General features: G+C 50.3%; 1 protein-coding gene across 1 annotated transcript; it reads left to right on the top strand.

Moving 5' to 3' along the window:
• The first annotated feature begins 1836 nt into the window (after window positions 1-1836).
• Window positions 1837-22937, top strand: PGM1 (phosphoglucomutase 1). The gene is made up of 11 exons (XM_088522419.1): window positions 1837-2154; window positions 12073-12235; window positions 12490-12636; window positions 14083-14208; window positions 15920-16110; window positions 16692-16846; window positions 17168-17283; window positions 20742-20877; window positions 22156-22339; window positions 22525-22659; window positions 22847-22937. The coding sequence occupies exons 1-11, from the start codon at window positions 1909-1911 to the stop codon at window positions 22934-22936; spliced, it is 1689 nt and encodes a 562-aa protein (XP_088378545.1). The 5' UTR covers window positions 1837-1908; the 3' UTR covers window position 22937.
• The last annotated feature ends 886 nt before the right edge of the window (window positions 22938-23823 follow it).

Here is a 23823-nt window from a genome sequence, read left to right as displayed (position 1 = left end):
GAAAACAGCCCTGTCTTCTGGGTGGGAGTAAAACTGATGTTTAAGCAAGCTCTGGAGAAATAAATTTATTAGTTTTATTATTATAAAATGTATTAGTCTTTTCATCACTATAATCAGAAATTGAACTTGTCTTACACTAAACTGAAGTTTGACTTCAAAATACGCATTTAAATATATAAAAAATAGAAGACAGATATTTGAAAATATTGAGCATGAACACTGAGAAGAAATTTGTTTTCTCAAATGGATCTTTTGGGTTACTGGCTTAGCACATCTGTGGCTCTGACCTGGGGAATATAGAGAGGCGGGTTCTTGATTTTATTTTACCACTTGATAAGGATTTTTTTCTTTTTCTGAATGCACTTTATAAAAATTTGATTTGATAGATACTCGTTTTGCATTGTTCTGAACAATTAACCACTGTTTTATATGCCTTTGTGTAAGATGAAGTCCGGGCTTTCAAGTGTGATACGGAAATAACATTGTTGGAAGAAGACGAAAGCCTTTGGGCGGATTCCTGACTCTGAACAGAAGTAAACTGTTTCCAGAGCAGCTGCAATAAGGGAGTTGAAGCCCACCCAGTACAAACTGCAGCAGAAACGAAGAGGAGATTTGAGTGCTCAACCTCCTAAAGCTTTTCCAGTTCCTCTAAATGTCTCTTACCATAAAAAATGATGACCCTGGTCAGCGGATGCTTAAAAAACGTCTGCGTTTAAAATAGACAGCAAGGGTAGCAAGTAGTCTTGACAGGCTATATTTATCTGCCAGCAACTCCTCTGGCCTCTACTGTCACTGAGCTGTAACCCAATACTGGGCAAGTAAATGTCACTTAGAAAAGGAGAGTGTGGCCAGAGGCCCACAGTGATTTACAGAGCAGGAACCCAGGCCCGGGCTGCTCTAACGGGTGGCCTGCTGCTTTTTCCTTGGCCAGGACAGCAGATAATACTGGTTTGGGGTATTTTTGTTGTTATTTTTTTTCCAGAATTGTCTAAAAAAAAAAAAGTGAAACTGTGTATTAGCCAAGTCCACAAGCATTTGGTAATTTCTAGCCAAAAAGTTAACACATTTGCAAACCGCAGCGTAGCAACGAAACACTGCCTCAGGGCGGCATTCGTGCTGGGAGGCTGCATCCTGGTTTCCTGGTTTCATCTCTAGGAAAGAACTGGGAAATAACAAGACACATCCAGGAGTACAAAGGGAATGAACGCTCCATTATTTGTACTTCCTTTTGGTTATAAAATCTACCTTGGGAGACATGTCAGGATTTTTTTTTAGGAAAAGAAAGCTTAAAACGGAGAGCAGACTTAGCTGCAAACCGTGACCTCGGAATAGACTCGGTTTGGCCGCAGTTGGGTGCTCAAGGAGAAGGGGTAGCTTCTGGCCCTGCCATCCATTCCTAAGTCTTAACCTAAGCTCCTGCCTGTGCGAGGGCCTTAACAAAACACCTTCGGAATAATAAGTAATAATAAATAAATAAAATGGAGTTTCAGAGTTGTGCAACGCCCAAAGCAGCAGTGACTCAGGACAACTACTGGCATTAGGGCCCTTAAGGTCTTTCCTGTGTACCTTGCGTTTATCTTTCCACTGTTCCAGCAGGTGAAAAAGAGTTTTTCCAAAAAAGAAAAAAAAAAGCACTGATATTTTGGGATTGCTGTTTAGATGCTTTGGGATTGCTGTTTATTTGCTCCGTTCGTCATCTTTCCGTGTTTGTTTTCCTTGGCCGCAGGACACCTCGGCGAGGCACCCGGGGCGGCGGGAGCGGCGGCGCCCGCGCTGCGCCTTTAAGGGGCGGCGCGGCGGGGCGGGCGGCCCGGGGCTCCCCCGCCTGCCCCGCGGCGGCGGCAGCGGCAGCGGCAGCAGCAGCGGCGGCCCCGGCGCCATCCGCAGCCCGGAACTCGCGGCCCGGCCATGGTGCAGATCGTCACGGTGAAGACGCGGCCCTACAGCGACCAGAAACCCGGCACGAGCGGGCTGCGCAAGCGGGTCAGCGTCTTCCAGAGCCATGAGCACTACGCCGAGAACTTCATCCAGAGCATCCTGGCCACCGTGCCGCCGGCCGAGCGCCAGGCCGCCACCCTCGTCGTCGGCGGCGACGGCCGCTTCTACATGAAGGACGCCGTGCGCCTCATCGTGCGCATCGCCGCCGCCAACGGGGTACGTGGCAGGGAGGGAAAACGGGAAAAAAAGGAGGAGGAAAAGCGGAAAAACAGGAGTAGGGGAGAGGAAAAGTTGCCATGCTGAATTGGATTGATTAGCTTTGCCCACTAGGCTGTGCTGTGATTGATTGGCCTTACTTATTAATTTTGATTTTTGGAGGGGGCTGTGCTTTCTTCCAGGTGTCTCCGGTCTGCCCGTGCCCACCTGCATCCGTGCGGCAGGAGCCCTGGAGCGCTGCCTGCGCCGGGGTTTGATCCCAGTGGGTTCGGAGGGCTCTGGAGCAGGAAAGGTCTCCCGGGAAGGAGGAGGGAATAGGTGGAGATGTGGCTTAAGAGTCAAGGCAGGGTGTGAAGCGACAAGTTTCACTTTAATAATTCTTGATTTTAAAAAAGCAAGGTGGTCACAGCCTGGGATGAAGCATTAGGCTTTTTCAAGCAAAAATTACAGCAACCTTGTGCCTTATTTCCTGATCCAGGTTCTCTACGTCTCTTTTTGTAGCAGAATAGACAGTAGTGAAATGGACTTATTAATAATTTTCTGTGTATCTACTTTCCACTTTCTGAAGGCTTAAGAGTATTCTTGCTTCATATTTTTTCTCTGTAACTCCTAGTTCCCCGGTAGCTACCACAGGGCAGTTGAGTAAGAGCCCATGAAATACCTGTTTCCTCGTGATAAATGCGGAGTAACTGGTGGTTGCCTGCCCTGCAAAGGGAGGACTCGACTAACGTCCTTCACCTTCAAGAAAGTGTATACCTGGGACGGGGAGCACGTGGTAACTTGTTCCCAGAGCCCTGGGTTTGCCCAATACTGAAATTCTTGTGCAGTTTTCTGATCCCAGCAGCCAGATCTTGGAGAAATACATGGTTATCTCACACAGGGAAACCTCAGGAAGAGGCTGCACTGCCCTTTGACTGCCTGAAGTGACCTGGAGGGCTGTTAGGTCTGTAGAGTAGTGAGAGTGTGTGTGGTGGGAACCGGTGTATAGGAATAGTAGGAATGGGGTAACGCTGAAAACAAGAACTAAAGAGCACAGGTAAATAGAAGTATGTTTTGGCTACAGGCTTTTGAATATAGCTTTTCTGATTGATTTTGGTAACCAAGATGTGCCATATCAGGATGTATTTCATCATCTAACCTCAGCCTGCCCGTGGCAAAGCAGTGCAGGGAAAAGCACGTTTCTGGTCACAGGGAGTAAAAAGCGATCGCTTTAACGCTTTTAAATTGCATGTCTTGAGACCTGATTAAATGATCTTCACACAAGCTGCAGTTTATGATCGTTAGTTTTACAAAGTAAGAGGTAAGGATGCTGGAGTGAGTCTTTTCTTGTCTCCATCTGGAATGGTTAATGGTTAGTACATACCTAACTGGTGTTTGACTGAGCAACAACTCCATTTGTGGTTATATGATTAAGAAATGTTCATTCTATTTATAAGGTTTCAGACATTCAAGTAAACAAAAATAGACTTTGTTGGTTTTGTTGTGTTCATTTGGCATCCAGTTTAGTTTACCTGTTTGTTTTGGTCTGCAGTGCCAGGTTTCCTTTATGGCATTCCCACATTGTTAGGGAATCTGCCTCCTTAATTACATGAATGAAAATTAAAATGCTCCAGTCATCACCTGTCTGAGTAGAACAGTGTCTGTGTAATAACTTAAATCAAAAAGGCACAAAAATAACAAGTTAAAGCTGTAGATCTAAAAATGGTCATGCAGGTAGTACTGTGCTGTTTCGCCAGGACTGTCACCTGCTGCTTGGTGCTTTCTGTTGCATGCTTGACAAATTTACCCTGTCCCTGGTTCCTGCTCATGTAAAAAGATTTCAAAGTGCTGCAAAGTGTTGCTTGTAGGTGTTTGGAATGCCAGGCAGTGCTTTGCATGTTAAGTGCTAGCCTGGTTTTGTTTTACTGCTGCAGGACAAACTGCTTCTGTTAGAAATACTGCTCTCTGCCCTAGAAAGTTTGGTTTCCTGGCTTGGCAGGTGCTAGGCTTTTCCTCCTCAGTCATCCAAGGAAACCAAGTATTTAAATTCTATTGTGCCTGGCTGAGATCTGCTCCGTGCTGACCGATGGGCAGCCACCGGCGTGTTTGTGCTGCTCACCTGTAACTTGGCTTCTTGATTTCCTTGCCTAGTTTGTAAGAAACCTGTTCCCAATGGCTCTCCTGCCCGTTCCTCGTTCTGCAGATCTGAAGTCAGCCGTAGGCCTGTGGGCTTAGAGGCGGTCACTTATTTAGTGATGTGGAGTAAGTCCGTACATACAGCGAGCGAGCCGGCAGCGTGCCCACGCTGTGTACCCCACATTATGTTATGGTGGGTTTTAGAGGGCAGTCACACATACAGCAGGACCTGGAGGCCGTGTTTGCACTGGCCTTCCTTCTTGTCTGTCAAGATAATTGGCTTGTATCAGTTAAGGGCATTACAATGTCCTGTCTTGAGAATTTTAAGCTCTGTGATAAGGAAACCTTAGCTCAAGCAGGATGAACTAAGGTACTTTGCAGTTGAAGGATGTCAGGAAGATACAGGTGCAAGAGGATGCTTAGGCATGAATAATCAAATATGAATATAATATGTATACTTACAATCATCATATAAACTGCAGAATAATATACTGAGCAGCAGACCTGCAGAAGGAGGCATGAGGACTGGCATAGACCACAAAGATTGTTGGCATATCATACTGTGGTCTGGAAATAAACTATGTCGTTTTGAGATTTTTGAATAGGGTGATAAAGGAAGCCCAGAAACCTGTCTGAAAGGGAAGACGTGTCTGTTTTGAGCTACTGCTCCTCAGAGCACGTGTCTGCTTGGGGAAGGCTCCAGCACTAGGCAACAAGCATGACCAGAGGTCAAGAAAAGCAGCCCAAAGAGGAAAGACTGAAAGACTTTGCTCAGCTCAGAGGTGAGGAAACATGTTGGCAGTCTGCAAACGTCTGCAGAGGTGCTGCAGGGAGTATGGCAGCAAATTGTTCTGTGGTCCACTGGGGTTAGGGCGAGAATTAAAATTGCAACAGCTGAGGTTTAGGTTAGGCATGAGGAAGTATTTAGAAAGCACGAGGCTAATGGAAGGAGCACGTTGCGTGGGGAGGTCATGGAATCTCTCCTGGGAGAACCTCTGGCGGGAATGGTTTGGGGAGAGCTGTCTGCCTCAGGACAGGGACTAGCTGAGCTCTCCAAATCCTTTTCCCACTACTGAACTGTCCCTGCTGCTCATCCCTAGGCCTGCAGAGCAGGCTGCCCTGGCGCGGCCCAGGTTTGCGAGGAAGGATTTGCCATGTGTTTCTGCCTTTCTGTGCAGACACCTCCCATGAGGCCGTCGCACCGCGCAGATCAGCTTGCAGCCTTCCTCCGTGCCCAGGAGAGAGGCAGCAGTTTGGCTCTGTGCATCTCTGGTCACAGCCACTCGCTCCTTCGCCCACCTCGTTTGCCCTGGCACATCACTCCCCTCCACGAGGCTGAGTCTTTCTTTTCCAGTTATTTTTTTCTTAGCACGAGGTGCTGCTTTCTTTGAGGATCCAGGGACAGGGAGCATCTCCAAGAAATCCCAGCCCATTCATGCGTTTGATGCTCTTTGTGCCCTTGTTCCTCACAGTCCCTGCCTCGTTCCCCTGCAGGTCACTAAATATGAGCAGGAGGAGGCCTGGAGGCCGAGGAGAACCTCCTTCCCCACAGCTCACGTCCTCTCCAGCCTGGCAGGATCCCTTGGGATCGCTTCACTTGGAGCAACCCATCCAGAGTCCCTGTCCCCTTGCCCTGTGCGCAGGGAGGGCAGCAAATGTCAGGCAGCCTGTGTAACCGTGCGGGGCCAGGAGTGCTTTGCAAGGCTGACCTTTAAGCAGAGCGTGTGTCTCGGCCGGCTCGCTGACCTCCGCGTCGCCGGCCGCCCCTGCAGCCCGGCCCTTGCCAGGGGCCAGCAGCGGCCCCGCGCGTCGGCCTTGACCGCGCAGCCCGCGGGGCCTCGCTCCCCAGGCCCTTTGCACCGCCCGCATGGCCACTCTCTTGCTTCTCACTGGGGTGCAACGTATTTACATTGCAGAGCATTTATGGAGCAATGTGCCTTCGCTCTCAAGCGACTCGTGCGCACGTGGGTGCGTCTGTGAGCACCTGTGCCAGCAAGACGGTGCCAAATGTCTTGCCCACCTGGAAGTTGTGCAGCAACTTCAGAAGCCACATTTTGTAGTGAATCCTTATGGCAGCGAGAGAGCTGCACTCCCTGTGGAGCTTTAGAGCTGGTGTTGGGTCTGGCCATTTAATCTGGCTCTGTTTGTCCTGGCATTGCCAGGTGTCACGCAGGCAGCAGCAGGCTCCTGTACCAGGCCTGTGGGCAGGCAGAGAGCGCGTGGTTCTGCAGCTCACCCGCACGCCTGTGCAGGGCTGCTGGCACCCTCTGATGGTCACTGCATGAGCTGCACTGCTTGCCTCGTGTTTTCCTTTGGTTAGGCATAAGAGGAATGGGATTTCTGTCTCAAAGGTCATAAGTGTAAAATTCCTGATTGGACCTCACTTGCTCCTTTGGCTTTTGTGCACTTTAACTTCTGGACTAATCACTGAAAAAGGGGCACAAGGAGATAACGCCTACTGTGAAGGGGTTGCTGTCTGAAAAGTTCCTAGGGTGCAGGAAGAGAAAGTTTGCAACAAATTGCAGGTGCACAGTGGGTGCCTTGGCTTCCTCTGCCCACCTAGGGAGGACAGAGAAGTGCAAGAAATGAGAGCAGGTGGAAAGGGCAGGGGAGGAATTGCGTTCTCTGTAATATTTTACTACAGTATTTTACTCATGTTTAAGTCTTCTTGAAATAACCCCTTGTTTCTCTTTTTATCATTAACCAAAGTCAATAGTCAGGAGGCGAAAGTTCGTAGTTTTGACTCTGCTCCTGCATTTCTAAAGCGCATGACAGTAAGTGGGGACCGCAGCCAGAGTGGCTGTGTCTGCCTGCAGCGGCTGGGTGGTTGGAGAGACCGAGGTGGTCTCGAGAGGAAAGAGAGGGAACTTGGAATCTGTGGGTAAGAGGATTTTTTTTTAATGTGTAAGAAGCTGTCAGAAGGAAGAGGATGATCAATGTTTTCTGTGTCAGCTCAGTAGGATTTAAACCACAGCAAGGAAGATTTAGGGCCAATTGTAGGAAAATGCTTGTAAGCATAAGGCTGATTATGCTCTGGCACAGGTAGGTGGAGAAAAAGAGATTTCAAGAGCAGTTCAAGTAGCCTTTTTTAAGCACGTCCTGGCTATTCTGGATCCTGTGTGAGTTTTGGGGAGGGTGTAGATGACCTACTGAATGCCCCCAAATCCTGTATGTGATGTGTCACATCAGCAGGAGGAATCCTCAGCCTCATCATCTGCCTGCGATCGCACGCCAGTTTCCGTCCCATGTCGTCGCCAGCCCCATGTTTGTCCTGGTTGTGCACTGTGGGTGACTTAGTTTACCTGGAATTGTGATGCCCATTTGCCAAGAAAATCTGGGAAGGAGGCAAGACGAGGAGATGAGGCTGCTGGATGCGCTAATCGTGTCCCTTTGCTGGATGTGTGTGACCTCCTTGCTAGATTTTATATTTCATTGCTATGACTTACTCCTTTATATACACTAAGCAAGGGAATGATGAACAATTCTTTAGCTCAATGTAGCCTGGTCCCTCTGTCCAGCACCTGCGCAGTTCATCCCAGGCACAAATCCCTGAGCTCACACAGCCCTTCTCTGTGGAGCCAATTCCTTGTGCGTCTCTCCACGCATCAGCAGGAGCCGGCAGGCGCCTGCGCCCCCCTCCTTGTCACTTAATGCCGCGGCATTTCACAGGGCACTAAGTTGATCTCTCCAGGAGGAAGAAGGCAAGGAGCTTGTGCAGGGTATTTTTTCCTGCCAGGGCGCAGTGGCTCGTTTGGGGGATTTTGTCGGCAGTGCCGCTAGAGGGAAACCTGTCCCTTCGCATGGAAAGACACGGCTGCTCCGGTGACGTGCGCGATGGCACGGCCGGCACCACGGGGACAGTCCTGCCAGGCCCCGGTCTCCCAGTGCAGTTCAGCTCTGTGCACAGCTCCCCTTTTCCACCTTTTTAATAACAGGACAGACTGAATTACAAGGTACATGTTCTTTCATTGCTCCAGGAATAGGCATAAAATGCTTAGAGGACTCAGTGCTATTGAAGAGCTTTGGAGGAAGCTGTGATTTCAGTCCAGCAGTTGAAGTTAGCTTTCCAAGGATGAGGAAGATGCTGCATTGTAAGAATTCCCTGGTATTTTGGCATCTCTTTTGTGTGTATTTAGTTAAGGTGCTCCAAAATTCACAGCTTTACCATATGCCATGTTCCAAAATACCTGCTAGTTTTCCATAATTCTTGGGGCATGTCCTGTCTTTAAAGAGGCTTGTGTGAGTGCAGGGTAATTTGTCTGTCCGTTGGCTTTTTGGCTACCCCGGGTTTTTCTCTATGAAAGCAAAGCTGTCCCACTGCTCATGCTGGATAACTGCCCCACGTCCGCGGGGAGCCTGCGGAGCACTGGCAGCGGCAGAGCTGCTTGTCAGGGGAGAAGCGAGCACTGGAAGCAAACCCGTAGGTAACAGATCTGCTGCCTTCCATTTTAAGAGTGACCTTTAATTTGCTGCACTCCACAAAATACCTGCAGCGGAGCCCTGCGGTGCTGCCGGGAGGCTTCCCTGGGGTATCCGCTTCCCGGGGAGCCGCGAGGGACCCGGCGCTGCCGCGGAGCCGCTTGCCCGGCCGGGACGGCGCGGGCTGAGCCTAGCAGCAAATCAGCGCGTCCCGGCGGAGCGGCCTCCCTCCTCGTGCCGGCGCGCCGGGGAAACGGCGGGATTAACGGCGCGGGACAGCGCCGAGCGTTGAGGGGCTCCGGCACCGATGCAGCCCGGCTGGGAGAGGAGGTGAAATTTGGCTTTTCCCGGCCGTCGCGGCGAGGAACAGCAGCGAGGAGCTGGGTTTTCTCCATGACATTGATCCTACGGAACAAGTGCAAGAAAACGTCTTCAGTTACAGGAGCCACCTTCAGCTCAAGGTTCAAGGAGCTATTTTTGGCTGCCCGGCTCCTTCACTGAACTTCTCTCGTAGGTGTGCCACTGCTGGTGTCCAGATTGTTTTATTTCTTTATAATTTATTTTTTATATGCATTTATATGAAAAAGGAACATGGAAGTCAATCCTCTACCTGTGTTGACTGTACCGACAGCTCCTTACAACGATCAGAAACCAGGAACGAGTGGATTACGGAAGAAAACCTTTTATTTTGAGTCCAAGATAAACTACATGCAGAATTTTATCCAGAGTATATTTTTTTCCATAGATCTAAGAGATCGCCAGGGATCTTCTGTGGTAGTTGGAGGTGATGGGAGATACCTTAATAAGTCTGCAGTGGAACTGATAGTCCAAATGGCTGCTGCCAATGGGGTTGGTAAATGTTAATTAACTAAATTCCTGGGCTGTGTAGCTGATAAATGCAGAAAGTCATAATAGATTAGCCACTGTGAGGTATAATTTCCCCACTGTTTTTAATCAGCTGCTAATCATGACCTTTTCAATCAAAAATCAGAGCAGTAATGCTGAAATTAAGATTTATTCACTTTTAAGTGATGTAGACAGTCAGAAGGATGCGGAGGTACACGTGGAGCAAAGAAAATAAATACTGCTTGTTTTTTGTGCATTCGCATTTTGTATTTGTACTTACAGACTTCGTGTTATCTCCATCGGACTCTGAAACCCAAATATTTCTAACCAGTAACTGGTGGAGCCGAGACCCCCTGCTCGGCAACAGAGCAGCAAAAGCAGTTTCATTAGTGGCCTGAGCTGCTCAGCAAATGACAGGCAAAACCCGGGACGACTTGTTTGTCCCAGAAGTTGTGGCTGTGTGATAAATATTCCCAGAGCTTTTGAATGCTGAAGTAAGGCGATAGTTAAAAAGTGAGTGAAAGCCTTTGGAGTGATCTGTGTGCTGGAAATGTGTGTTCTGGAAGCAGAGCGGACGCAATGTCTGTGGGCAGCAGAGCTGGTGCAGGGTCTGCGAGAGGTTTGGGACCAGGTGCTTGGTCGCTCTTTGCTTCTTGCAAAGACAAGGCTCCGCTGTGTGTCCTGGTCCCCTCAGCGCAGAGCTGCTGAGAGACCCTCCTTGGCGGCGGCTGTTTGACAGAAGGGCTTAGCTGATCACAGCGCCGTCACCTGTAGCGGACGGGTGAATATGCGGAGAGGAACGGGTGCTTTAAGCGGGGGTATTTCCGAGGTGGGACAAGGCCAGGCAGTGCCTGGCTCCTGCCACAGGGCTGGGCGCCTGGGCGGGAAGCGCCCGCCGGCCGCCCCGGCTGTGAGGCGCGGGGCGCATCTGCTGCGGTGTGAGGTGATCTTCACCCGCGGGGACTGCGCTCTGGCGTTCCTGCCCCTAGTGTGGCCCGTGTCTACTCGCAGTGTAGTCTCACTGTTGGGTTTTGGTATTTTTGCTGGTATTTTGGCGTGCTCTGCCCGGAGCTGTGGGCTCGTGCGTGAGCTGCGTGCTGGTCCCTTGCGCAGGAGGCTTTGCCAGGACCCTGAGGAGGCTCCTGACGGTACCACCATGTGTTTCTTGTCGCGCCGGGGGGTCTCGTTGTCAGCGAGTGGCAGCAGGAACCATCTCTTTGCGCACGTGGGATCCGCAGGGGTCGAGGAGGCCAAGCAGCCATGCTGTGCCTGCGCAGCGCGTCCCTAAAGCGACTCCTTGGGCTAAAGGGAAGGAGCTCGGTGATGGCCTGCAGAAAACCTGGCTTGTAGCACTAGCAGGGTTTCTATTTAGAGACTAAATGTGCCAGGCCCTACAGGGCTGGGGAGGCAGCGCCGGATGTGCCGATACCTCTCCTTCTGGATCGTGGCTTAGGGGCGATGCTGGCGATGGGACAGAGCGGCCGGCAGCAGCTCGATGGGCCAAGAGCCACGTTCGTGGTGCAGATGGCCCTGGGGAAGAGGGCGGCTGCGCGGGGTCTGTTCTGCTCGCCCTTGGCCTGCTCCTGGTAAAAGCAGAGTGGGAATCAGGACTGCTTTGAAGCAGTTACCCAAAGCGTAAACTGGTGTAAAACAGGTGTTTTGCGAAAGGTATTCCTGTATTGTTGCATCTTAGAGTTTTCTTTTAAGAAACTCCAGAAGAGAAATAAAAAGATTAAGCATAATCTGCTCAGCGTGCTGCTACCTTGAGCAAGCTTCCTCAGTGCTTGCCATGAGGGGTCTGTGGTTGGGAATTGATAGGAATCACAGTCCTCCAGCGCCTTGACTTAGCTGCAAGTGTGAACCTTTCCTGCAGCAGCACCAGCTTTTGTTCTCTGGCTTATCTTACTTTTGAATGAATTCTTCTTTCCTTGCTGTTGTATGCAAGCTCTGGTCTCCTGGGCTGAGGGATAGTAGTTTGCTACTTTTTAAAGACCTGTGTTGGCTCATTTGAGGGTTCTGTTAAGGGACAGGTTTCCTCCAGAAAAATAACGTATCTTCTGTTTCGCTCTCTTAAGCTTCTGTGGCCAGATGCCAATTGCCTTGTATTCCTTAGCACCGTGCCCTGCACTTAGCCTTAGTGATATTAACACATCTGTGGGGTGGAGGAGCGTTGCCCGCTGTATGAGAATCCACAGGCCTCATGTCGTGGTGGTGCCGCGTGGCTTGTCCAAGCCTCGTTGTGTCCTGTGAAAGCACCGTCCGAGAGCATTCCCAGGGAGCAGCTTGTCCGGATGCCTCTGGAAAGCTCCGCTCTTCAGTGCAGGCTGTTGGCTCCAGGGGAGCTCACAAAGGGAAACGCTCCAAGGGCACAACAGGGCCCGGGACAAGCGGAGAGCAGGGCAGCAGCCTTGGAGAACCGAGCTGGGCCAGCGCGGAGCGGCCTGCGGCCACGCGCCTCCCTGGGGAGGCCGGGCAGCCTCTCTCATCGTTGACGTTTGGGCCTCACGCTCGTGTTTTGCTTTGCTCTCCTGTTTCCAGATCGGCCGCCTGGTCATCGGGCAGAACGGCATCCTCTCCACCCCAGCTGTGTCCTGCATCATTAGGAAAATCAAAGCCATTGGCGGCATCATCCTGACAGCCAGTCACAACCCTGGTGGGCCCAACGGGGACTTCGGGATTAAATTCAACATTGCCAATGGAGGTAAGGTTGCTCAGTTGGTTTGGGTTCGCTTTGTGCCTGTTTCACCATTTTTCGTATTGAGAGAAGTGAATTTGATTTTAAATGTCTTAATGTCATTGGAGATCAGAGGCCTGAGCAAAGCAAGGGTTTTTCTCCTGCTGCCCCGTGATCCATTCCTGGAGATGCATTCCCAGCCCCAGGTTGTTTGCTGTTGCCATAAAACACTCTTCTCTTGTGTCTGCTTCTTTAACTCCTTTCCCCATTTTAACTTGCAGGTCCTGCTCCTGAAGGTATCACAGACAAAATTTTCCAAATCAGCAAAAAAATTGAAGAGTATGCGATCTGCCCCGATCTCCAGGTGGACCTGGGCACCATTGGAAAACAGCAGTTCGACCTGGAGAACAAATTTAAACCATTTACAGGTACGTGACTGCTTTCTGAGGGGATTTGGGCCTTAGCAACTGGCCTTCTACTGACTCTCAGTGTGTGAGGGATTGGGCCTAGGATGTGTTTTTTGTTTGTTTTCAGTTCCTATTAAGCATCTCAAATATGCCTCCATTTGAGGCAGTGGGAGTTAGATAAATGAAAAATACTGTCTTTACCAAACTTGCCTTCCCTATTGAGGTGATCTGTGAAACTAGGTTTAGTGTCTCCCAGCCACTTAGGCCCTTTGAAACTTTTCCCCCTTCCTGATTTAAGGTACCTAATCTTGACTGAAGTTTACGCACCATGGTGAGTTCGCTGTCTCTAGTAATTGCTTTCCCTTCAGCAAAAGCTCCTAATTGTGTATTATTTCCAGTTTGAACTTTTGCTGACTTCGGTTTACCAATTTACCACATCTTATACCACAGCTGCCAAATTCAAGTTCTTTATTTCTTTCTTTATTTTTGTTCTATATCTAACTTTCCTGTAGCTTCTTCAGTGTTATTATTTCTGTCCTATGAATGGTTATATGTGGGCACATAGATCTGGTCCATTGAACTTTAAAAATAATGTGCCCGCTTTGTCAGCAGTGTTGTCATTGACATGCAGATGCAAAACAAGTTTGCAGGTGAAGTACATTTTCCTGATCAAAAATCTGCATTAAGTGTTCAGTCTTTGGCACTGACTCTCTGGTCTCTGTAGTTTTGCAAGTGAGAACTCTCATTCTGAGTAGGAAAAGCCATGATATTTTACACAGGACTTTTCTCAAATATGAAGCATGAAAATAAACAAAAGACTTTTTTTTTTTTTTTTTTTTCTCAAAGTTCATGCAGGTGTTTTGCTCTGCCTCCTGGTGACTTGAACTTAGAAGAGAAAAAAAAATACTCAACTGCAAGATGGTAGCAGGCCCTAGCGTGCTCTGCCCTCGTTGCCAAGCACCAGGATTTTTGTGCTGACATATTTTTCATGGCTCTTTGTGGCCTGTTAGTTGCAAGGTGCAACTTTCTAAACTATTGGGTGCACAAACTATGCTGACTTCAGTGGAAATTGGAAATCTGTTTATATAATTCCTTTTTTTTCCCTCTTTTTTTTGTTTAATCCCACTTTCCCCGTGACTGGGATGGAGCTGAGCCCTGTCAATGAAACCCAGGGAGCCATCATCATGAACAGAGTTTGTGAAAGCAGAGATCTGGGGACAATGTTTTGTCTTAAGGATTTTGGTTGGTCTCTGGCAATGTAACCCAATTAGCAATGGCAGTCTGTAATTAAAAGCTTCTTAATACAGAAGAGTTATTATTTTTCTTTATATCATGATTCTACGGGCTTTTTTGTTCTTGACTCAGGCCCTTGGCACTAAGGGCTGTTAATGCAGTGCTGCACAAAGCAAAATAACTTTTTCTACATGAATTTCGGTCTGTGAGCGTTACTCTCTATTTGCTTCCCAGTGGAGATTGTGGACTCGGTGGAAGCGTACGCGAACATGCTGCGAAACATCTTCGACTTCAGCGCCCTGAAGGAGCTGCTTTCGGGGAAGAACCACCTCAAGATCCGCATAGACGCCATGCACGGAGGTATGGGCTGACGTGGGAGCACAGTGTCCCTGGGGCTTTGCCCCCGCTTTTGAGAGGATACTTTGTCCTGGGGTTTCTCTCTCTCACTTGTGAATTTTGCCTTTTTGTAGCATTTCACTTTTTTTCGAATGCTCAGAAGCAATCTCATTGCTGTTAGTGAAGTTACCTTGTTGTAATTTATATATTTGGGACTATAGGAGAAGGATGAGAAAGAAATTATTTGCTCTAAGGCAGTACATAGGAAGCACAGAAGTCAGCTGAGGTCAGAGCTGCCCAAGCTGCAGAATCAGCGCTGTGTTTGCTAGATGGAATTGGTTGATGCAGTGCTGACTGCCAACAGCTGCAGTGCCAAAGAAAGAAACTAGCATGAAATCAGGGACCGATAGATTTGGAAAAGAGAGATATTGTCAGAAAGATCTATACAGCGTATCTGCTCAGAGCAAGGCTGAATTTTTGTCAGCACAGCTGAAAAGTAGCTGCAAACAAGCTGTGTGTTTTTGTTTGTTTGTTTGTTTTCAGGCCAACTTGTTATAGCATTGTTTTCCTTTGTCAAGTGTTCGGAGTTGGGAATTGAGCTAGCAAAGCCCCAGGTGGGACTTGGAGAGATGCTGTGTGGCTCTCGCCTGCCTCTCCACACTCCCTTTTATTGAAGGGCAGCAGAAGTTAGTGGTGAAACTGTGACCAGAGCTACTCAGATAGACTTTGCAGCAGTCAGTGTCCCATCGAAGTCTAGGCTAGGCAAGAGTCTGCCCCCATCTTTGATTGCAAAAATGGGTCTGTTAAACTGTTTTATATAACTTAATACGCATGAGAAGTTTGTGGGTCTCAAACAACAGACATTTTCAGGAGCTTTTTCTTCATTTCAGTCTTCACCGTGGGTTTTTGCAGGGCAGTTCTGGGCTCCACAGTATAAGAGGGATGTAGAGCTGCTGGAGAGAGAGTCCAGCGCAGGGCTACAAGGATGATCAGGGGCCTGGAACATCTGCCCTATGAGGAGAGGCTGAGGGAGCTGGGCCTGTTCAGCTGGAGAAGAGAAGGCTGAGAGGGGATCTAATCAGTGTATATAAGTACCTCAAGGGAGGGAGTGCAGAGGATGGTGCTGGCCTCTTTTCAGTGGTGGCCACTGATAGGACTAGAGGAAATGGCCAGAAACTGAAGCACCAAAAATTCCACAGGAACTTAAGGAAAAATTTCTTACCAGTGAGGGTGCCAGAGCACTGGAACAGGCTGCCCAGAGAGGTTGTGGAGTCTCTTTCTCTGGAGATCTTCAAACCCGCTTGGACGCAGTCCTGTGCCACGTGCTCTAGGTGACCCTGTGTGTGCAGGGGGTTGGACTAGGTGATCTCTAGAGGTCCCTTCCAACCCTAAGCATTCTATGATTCTATGATTCTATTCTATGATTCATATCACAGCAGGTCCTGATTCATGTGCTGAGCCCCTGTCCTAAGCCCGTCCTCTCTCTTAAGCACAGGTAGTTTCACTTAGTCAGCGGGGCAACCCCAACACTTAGTAGCTCAGGGTGGTGAGAATTGTAAATGCTGCCTGGGGCTTTTGTTGCAAGTGCTTTTATACAAAAAAATAAAAATAAAAATAAAAAAATCACAAACTGATTTAAACAGAGTAGACCCAAGTCCTGGGCGGTTACACGACCCGTGTACAAGTGACTGAAGGCAGAGGCTGACTTGTTTCTGTTCATGTTTTGCCGTGCTAGTTGTGGGCCCTTATGTCAAAAAGATCCTGTGCGAAGAGCTCGGCGCCCCGGCCAATTCTGCAGTGAACTGCACGCCGCTCGAGGACTTCGGCGGCCACCATCCCGACCCCAACTTAACCTACGCTGCTGACCTGGTGCAGACCATGAAGACGGGAGAGTACGACTTTGGAGCTGCCTTCGACGGGGATGGGGTAAAGGAGCTTTTCTCTAGCTGTGTTTTTGCCCTCTGGTCAGTGCTGGGGTAGTGACCATGCAGCTGCCTTGGGCAGAGAGAAGGATGGAGGTGAAGAGCATCCTCATTGAGTTGATAGGGCAGCTTCTAGTTAGGCACAGGCACCTTTGTCTTTGAGTTCAGTAGAAACAGGATGGGTTTAGCTGGAGAAAGCCCTAAACCTACAAGAGAAACCTTTATCAACGTGGCACAGCTGCTGGAAATGACGTTTTTCTCCATCTCTCCGTTCTGGAATTGTGAACGGGAGAGAACCACTTGCTGCAGTTGCCACCACAGCAATGGCCAAGTCCTGTGTTAATAATGAGGTCCACACTATTTTTAACTAGCTTTAAAAATGATGAAAAATCAGGAAGAAAGAGAAAATGCTATCAAGGTTTTACTGTTTAACTTTCCCCAAATTGCACATTTATTTCAATGCAGTCAGAAGTCCCTTTAAGCTGGTGGGTTATCGGCTGCGCCTGCGAAGCAGAACCGCTTTAGCCACTGCAGCCCTTGCAGGCAAATCCGGGCACCGGGTTATTTCTGTCTCACCCTCCCCAGGATCGGAACATGATTCTTGGGAAACACGGCTTCTTCGTGAACCCCTCCGACTCCGTCGCCGTCATCGCTGCCAATATTTTCAGCATCCCTTACTTCCAGCAGACCGGCGTGCGCGGCTTCGCGCGGAGCATGCCCACCAGCGGGGCGCTCGACAGGTAGGACATAAGCCCAAACAAGTCATTCCCTTCCCCACTTTTTTTTTTTTTTTTTAAATCCAATAGTGACATTTAACCGTAAGTGCTTTGAGATCCATGACTGAAAATTTGCTCTAGAAGAAATATGCATTTATTTATATATATATATTTTTAAGTTGTACTTCCCAGCCATCTCCCCAGAGACAACACTGGGATAAAATACAAGACAGCTGCACAGAGAGTTGTCCTTTAGGAGAGCAAAACAGCCCGTGCCGAGCCCCCATTTCGCGTGGGTTTGCTCAGAGCCTTGCGTGACCTGACGTGGGCTTCTTGCCTTTGAAGGGTGGCCCACGCTACCAAGATTGCTCTGTACGAAACTCCCACTGGCTGGAAGTTCTTCGGGAACTTGATGGATGCAAACAAACTGTCCCTGTGTGGGGAGGAAAGTTTTGGTACTGGTAAGTCAGTGTTCCTAATGTTACTATGGCAGTATTATTGCTGTTCTTAATTTCTGATTGCACTCACCAGCTTGGGACTCATCTTGCATGTCTAGTTTTTAATGCTTTCTAAAATATAAAATAACAAAATTTGCAAGCAGCATGGGTGGAAACACACACAATGCTCCAAGTTTTGTCAGGGAAAAGCTAGTTCTCCTTTCTGCTATTTAGGAAGGCATATGCAGATATGCAGGAAGTCTAAGGGCCTCTTTACTAGCCCGGTCATTGAGTCCATGGGGATTAAGTGCAGTGTTAAATGTATTTTTCAACTCTTGGTGGCCAGGAAAACCTTCTAAATGTTTTCATTTCTGGAAAGAAATATGGTTTGGAGCATGCAGTTTTATTAGGGGAGGTTTCAGGTCACTATTAAATCTTTGAGCTTAATAGGGCCCTCATTTTCCTCTTCTAAAAACAAGGTATGATTTATAAAGTTTAAATTAACACTTGCCTTTGAACAGTCTAAGCGAGTTATTAGGTTACTGAGAAACAAAGTGAACATCTTAAGGCATTTACTGGGGGTGCACGTGACACAACTGTGATTTGTGCAGGGAAGTCCAAGCAAACAGGACTCGCTCCGTGTGGGAAGGGCCTCTCGTGTGCCCGGTGCTTCCGGGCGCTTGCAGCAGTCCCAGTTCTCAGACGAACGGCGCTTAATGCACAAGGCCGGGTTTTATCTGGCCTGAATCACCCTGGGATCTTGTTTTTCCTGTTGACTAAAGACCTTTGAAGGCCTCGGGACAGGCAAAACTCAAAGCTCCAATGTCTTCTTTCCACCACTCCGTATCTCAGCCTGGGCTTAGGTGACCTTAAGGTCACCTAAGCAAAGGTGACCTTAAAACCACAAATGCAGGACCTGAGTCCAGTCTTCTGTAGCTGAGGAACTCGTGTGCCAGCCTTGGCCTGGACTGAAGGGGGTCCCGGGGACAATATTTGTGCAATCAAATGCTATTCTGATCAACAAGGCCAGGCCTGCAGTGAGGAGGAAAGGAGCATTCGGGAAAATGCAGCACCTGTAAGGAAACCTGGAGGGTAGTTGTAAGGAAGGAGGTCGGAAGGTTCCAGCACGCAGGTGTTTGCAGGGGGTGTAGGACTCCGGCTGGTGAGAGGGCACCAGCACCTCGGGAAGGAAATGGGAGCAAAAAGCAGCCCCTGGTTCCTGGAGCTGCTGCTGGGAGACAGTCTCTAAGGAGCCGCATGCTCACATTGCTTCCGTCTTGCAGCACGTGGGAAGCCAGCTCATGGGATCTGTCCATCCCACAGGAAGGACCTGGCTCTGTATTGCAAATAAAACTGCCTGGTGCCATTTGCAATAGAGGCCGAGAGACAGAATTTGGTTATTTTGGGCCCCGTATTGTGGGACCGGAGTTCCTGGTATTGGGGTGATGGGCCAGGAGAGGGCAGAGGCGGCTGCGCCTGCTCAGCTCCCCTGGCACATGTGGAGGTGGGGTCCGTAAAACACAAATAAATGTGCCTTAAAGAAGGGGAAGGGAGAGGAAGGTTGCTCGATGGTCAGTTAATGAGGAGTTGCTTGGAGCCTGACAGACTCCAAACTCCTGAAGGGGAGAGAGGTGAAGGAGCAGCCAGAGAGACCCTGCAAAAATTGAAACAAACTGTGACCCAGTGGGATGGGAGTCGCGGAGCAATTAGAGTAATGCGAGCTGACAGCGCTCCCGCTCGCGGCCCTGCCGCGCACATTCCTGCGAGAAGCTGATACATCACATGGGACTCCTGTTTGTTTAGCATTCCTCTCCCTCACCTCTGTGCTGCTCGCAACAACTAGGAGGATAATTTACCGCTGTGCCCAGAGCAGCAGCAGTTGGGTATAACCCCCTATCGCCCCGGCCGCTTCCCTGCTCCAGCAGTTCCCCCGGGCGCTCCAGGGGCAGAACCTGCCGCCCCGCAGTGCTGCTGCATGGGCAGGGCTGCCCGGCGGCAAGAACCTTTCCTGGGGTTTTACAAAGCCTGCGTGGAGGCTTCCCAGGGGCTGAGGCCCCGCGGTTGTTTTCTAGAAGGCTCCAGAGCAGCGCATTGGAGGGGCGCAGCCAGAAACGTGGGGCTGGCTTGGGTGTATTCTGGGCTGCCATCTGATCCCTGGCTTTATTTAGACCCTCGGGGTGCCCGTCTAAGTTACAGTAACCAGAGGTGTCGTGAGGCCTCCGTGCTGTGCCGGGTTCCTGCCCGGCCTTGGCAGCACCGGCCTCCGAGCACCAGGGCCGCCTCTCCGTAGGCTTCCCGCCCTCGGTGCAGTGTCACAGTTGGGGGGAATCCTCTCCCAGCCGGAGCAAGGGGTGTTTGCAGCCTTCCTGGGCTGTCTGGCCCCTCTGCCTGGGTGCAGCTCTGGAGCTGGCCTTCAAAATGTGGGTTGAAGCCTCTCCTTGAGCTGCAGTGGCCGGTAGCTGCCTGCAGGAGCTCTCCGCGTCACCGGGCGGGTTGGGGCCTGGGCCCGCGGCGAGGGAGCCGGTTCTCCCGGTGCTCGGCCAGGGTATGGGCTGCTGCGAGGGCGCCGCTTCAGAGCCAGGGCCGACAGCTGCTCGGGGAGGTGGGTTCGCCCTCCCTGAGCTCTTCCTTGGCTCTTCCTTCTTCCTTCCAGCAGGTCGAGGGAGGGGATCCTGCCCCTCTACTCAGCCCTGGTGAGGCCACATCTAGGGTACTGTGTCCAGTTCTGGGCTCCACAGGACAAGAGGGATGTAGAACTGCTGGACAGAGCAGCGTAGCCTGTGCAGGGCTACAAGGATGATCGGGGCCTGGAACATCTGCCCTATGAGGAGAGGCTGAGGGAGCTGGGCCTGTTCAGCTGGAGAAGAGAAGGCTGAGAGGGGACCTAAGCAGTGTCTAGAAGTACCTCAAGGGAGGCAGTGAGGAGGATGGGGCTGCCCTCTTTTCACTGGTGGCCACTGACAGAACTAGAGGAAATGGCTGGAAACTGAAACACCAAAAGTTCCACAGGAACTTAAGGAAAAATTTCTTAACAGTGAGGGTGCCAGAGCCCTGGAACAGGCTGCCCAGAGAGGTTGTGGAGTCTCCTTCTCTGGAGATCTTCAAACCCACTTGGACGCAGCCCTGTGCCATGTGCTCTAGGTGACCCTGCGTGTGCAGGGGGTTGGACCTGATGATCCCTAGAGGTCCCTTCCATCCTTAAGTATTCTGTGATTCTATGATTCTTAACGGCCCTCTTACCATGCATTCCCCATTAGCACTTTGGGAACAAAATTAAGAGCTGAGCCTAATGAGCGTACCTGTGTGCTGGAAGGGGTCGAGTGTTTCATTTGGGCTATAGCTAAAAGCAAATGAGATCTTGAACCTCTTTAATGCTGTGAGTTTGTGCGGCTGCCGGCCTGACGGAGGAGAGGAGACCGGGCAGAGCCGTAACACGGGTGCGGAAGGAGGCGCAAACCGCGTTGCTGCTTTGGCGTCCGCAGGCTCCGACCACATCCGCGAGAAGGACGGGCTGTGGGCCGTGCTCGCCTGGCTCTCCATCCTGGCCGCCCGCAAGCAGAGCGTGGAGGACATCATGAAGGATCACTGGCAGAAGTACGGCAGGAACTTCTTCACCAGGTGAGGAGCGCGCCGCGCCGCCCCCGTTCCGCGTGTGCTGCTTTCATGGTATCACAGCAGAAAATACTGCCCAGTGTGCACTGCATGGGGGTCAGGCAAAACCAGCAGCGTTTTCCTTAGCCTCTTGGTATTTGATGTTCTGAACACCTTACATGTCCGACTCTCTAAAGGTTTTACCCCTAACATTTTACATGTACGAAATATTCTCTATATATTTTTTTCCCCTTTTAATATAGGCCAAGTTCTCTTGCCATTAAACAGTATGTTTCCTGAGACCACAAATTACGAGTTAATGTGTAGTATCTTCAGCGAAGGCCTTGCTGAATGGATGGCTGTACCCAAGCCATGGTGTTGCTGGCTCAGTTTCTGTGCAGGTCCTGGATACTCTTAAGAAGGGCAGCAGACGCAGAAGGCGAGAAGGGAAGGGAAGGGAGGGAACTATCATGTGTAGAGCAGGAGTAGGAACACTAGGTTGAGCAAAAGCGTTGGCAAAAGTCTTTCAACTTGGAAGACCAATATGAAACTTCGGGCTGAAATCGCCAAGTGAAAGAACTTGCCTTTCCCTTTTTTCTTCCCCCATGCAGAAAGCAAGCACACAAGTAAGGTTTCATACCCGTGGAAAAAAAACACCAGTGTGCAGAATGAGCAGGCCCTGTCTCCTAGCGCCGAGGGGACGTGTGTGCAGCCACCGGCAAGCGCAGGCAGGTTCCCAGCCTGTGCCTGCTCCACGAGCCAGCCGGGCACATAAAAGCAGCGCAAATCGCAGCAGCGATCGGAGCCCAGAGCCTGGGCTCCGACGGGAGTGTCGGCGCCTGCTGAGCTGCCAGTCCTCGCTGCCTTTCGCTGCGTTCATCAGATGGGAGCTGGCACCAGCGTGTTAGCGCACGCCGCAGTCGCCCCTGTGTTTGCCGTGGGGACGTCCGCGAGGAAGCTGAGGCAGAGCTGCTATCGTGAGGACCTGCCGAGATGCCTATCGGGCAAATTAAATAAGCTCTTTGCAGTCAGCATTGTTGCGATATAGCTAGCGCAAGACAGCACAATTTAACTTTCATCTCTGCTCCTGCTAAATACCTCTGATGCCTCAGTGTATCACACGCATCAGCGCTGGGTCACTGCCACACAGATCCTCCTCTCCTTTCCTCCTGTCCTCCTCTTCAGTAGGGTGCCAAAAAACATAGATGGGGCTGACTACAGTGTTCCAACATGAGCATGACAACACCATGCTACTAATGTGCAGCCTGCCCTTCCTCATGCTGATTTTGTGGTGCCTGGTTATAGATACGACTATGAAGAGGTGGATGCGGATGCAGCTGGTAAAATGATGAAGGAGTTGGAGACCATGATGTTTGACCGCTCCTTCGTGGGGAAGCAGCTATCGAGTGGTGACAAAGTCTACACGGTTGAGAAAGCTGATAATTTTGAGTACCACGATCCCGTCGATGGGAGCGTCTCCAAAAACCAGGTGGGAAGAGCTGCCTTTGAGATACCTGTAGCCCTTAAAACACAACTATGTCACAGCTCTCCAGCTGCTGGAGAGGCCTGTTGGAGGTGGCTCCCAGTGTCTCATTGCACCACTGTGGAAATACCTGGGGTGCTGCGGGGCCATGTAGCTGAGAGGCTCCTCTCCCACCGCCTTCTCTCCTCCAGGGCTTGCGGCTCATCTTCTCCGACGGCTCCCGCATCATCTTCAGACTCAGCGGCACCGGCAGCGCTGGAGCCACCGTGCGCCTCTACATAGACAGCTACGAGAAGGACGCGCAGAAGATACACCAGGACCCCCAGGTAACGCTGGCGCCGGGGTTGTGGCACTGTTCCTGCCCGGCCTTTCTGAAGAGCTTTAGTGCTTAGTGCTGCGTTATTTGGAGATGGTGCTCGGAGTGACGCTCGAGGGTCCCGGGCAGAGGCGCCATGCGCGGGTGCCGTGGGCCGCCCTGCCTCGGGTACTGAGGCATCTCTTCCCTTTCCACAGGTCATGTTGGCGCCTCTCATTTCTATTGCGTTGAAACTCTCACAACTCCATGAAAGAACCGGCCGCACGGGCCCCACGGTCATTACGTAGGCCTGGGGTCAGACCTGCGTCGGCGGCGCCCGCACCACGGAAGCCCGCCTGTCCCCGTTCGTTACCACATCCGCCACTACAAGGAATGCTAATTTGATGTCACTAATTAAAACACCGTTGACCCACTAAGGATAAGCAGTAAAGAGCAGCCCTGTCAGCGCTCCGTGCGCACGTCGCTGTGCCGCTTTGCTGCGTCACCCAGCGCTGATGGCGGTTTGTGCGCGCTCCTCGTCAGCACAGCCTCTTGCCTTAGCACCCGGTCTTTGTTTCTTCTTTCATTTTGTTTCCTTTTTTTTCTTTTGCTTAAACAAATGGCACTGGAAATAACAAGGCAACTAAATTATTTTTCCCCCTATTTTGGAAGATCTACTGGAAAAGCAGCACTTTATCTTTGCTAATATATAGGTTTTTTGTTTTGTTTTAATTTGATCTCTATAAATATGCCAAGGCTGTTTATGATGGCTGGGTATTTTTCCCTCACCTGGATGTTTTTCCCCTCCAAAAAGAAGTTATGTAAATTGATCTATTTGCTCTGTTGTCTGTAGAGAAAATCTTGACACCCTTTGCACAGAAGCAAACAATGAGAATTGCAGAAAATTAAAGTGTTCTGGGTTGTGTTCACTGTTCAACAGCCTTTTCTTTCCTTGCCTTCTGCTTAGCTCCTTTCTGCAGCCTCGAGATTAAGGTGGGATGAGCTGTGGGGCGCTGGAGAGGGCGCAATAAGAGCCTTGTCCTAATCAGATTTGCAGGTGTCAGCGTGCACGGTCTAGGCCAAGGGCAGCTTTGGCCACCCACTTCACTAGCTAAAGCTCTCCAGCCCGGGTCTGTCCAAGGGGGTGATGGAAGCTGGACGCATCCACGCGGGAGCTGGGGGCTCCGCTGGGCTT

This window comes from Tinamus guttatus, unplaced genomic scaffold (genome assembly GCF_059628265.1).
Source record: "Tinamus guttatus ecotype Peru unplaced genomic scaffold, ASM5962826v1 Tinamus_guttatus_pri_ptg000153l, whole genome shotgun sequence".
Taxonomy (NCBI): Eukaryota; Metazoa; Chordata; class Aves; order Tinamiformes; family Tinamidae; genus Tinamus; species Tinamus guttatus.
The sequence above is the reverse complement of the archived record's forward strand: the minus strand, read 5'-3'. Positions and strand labels throughout refer to the sequence as shown.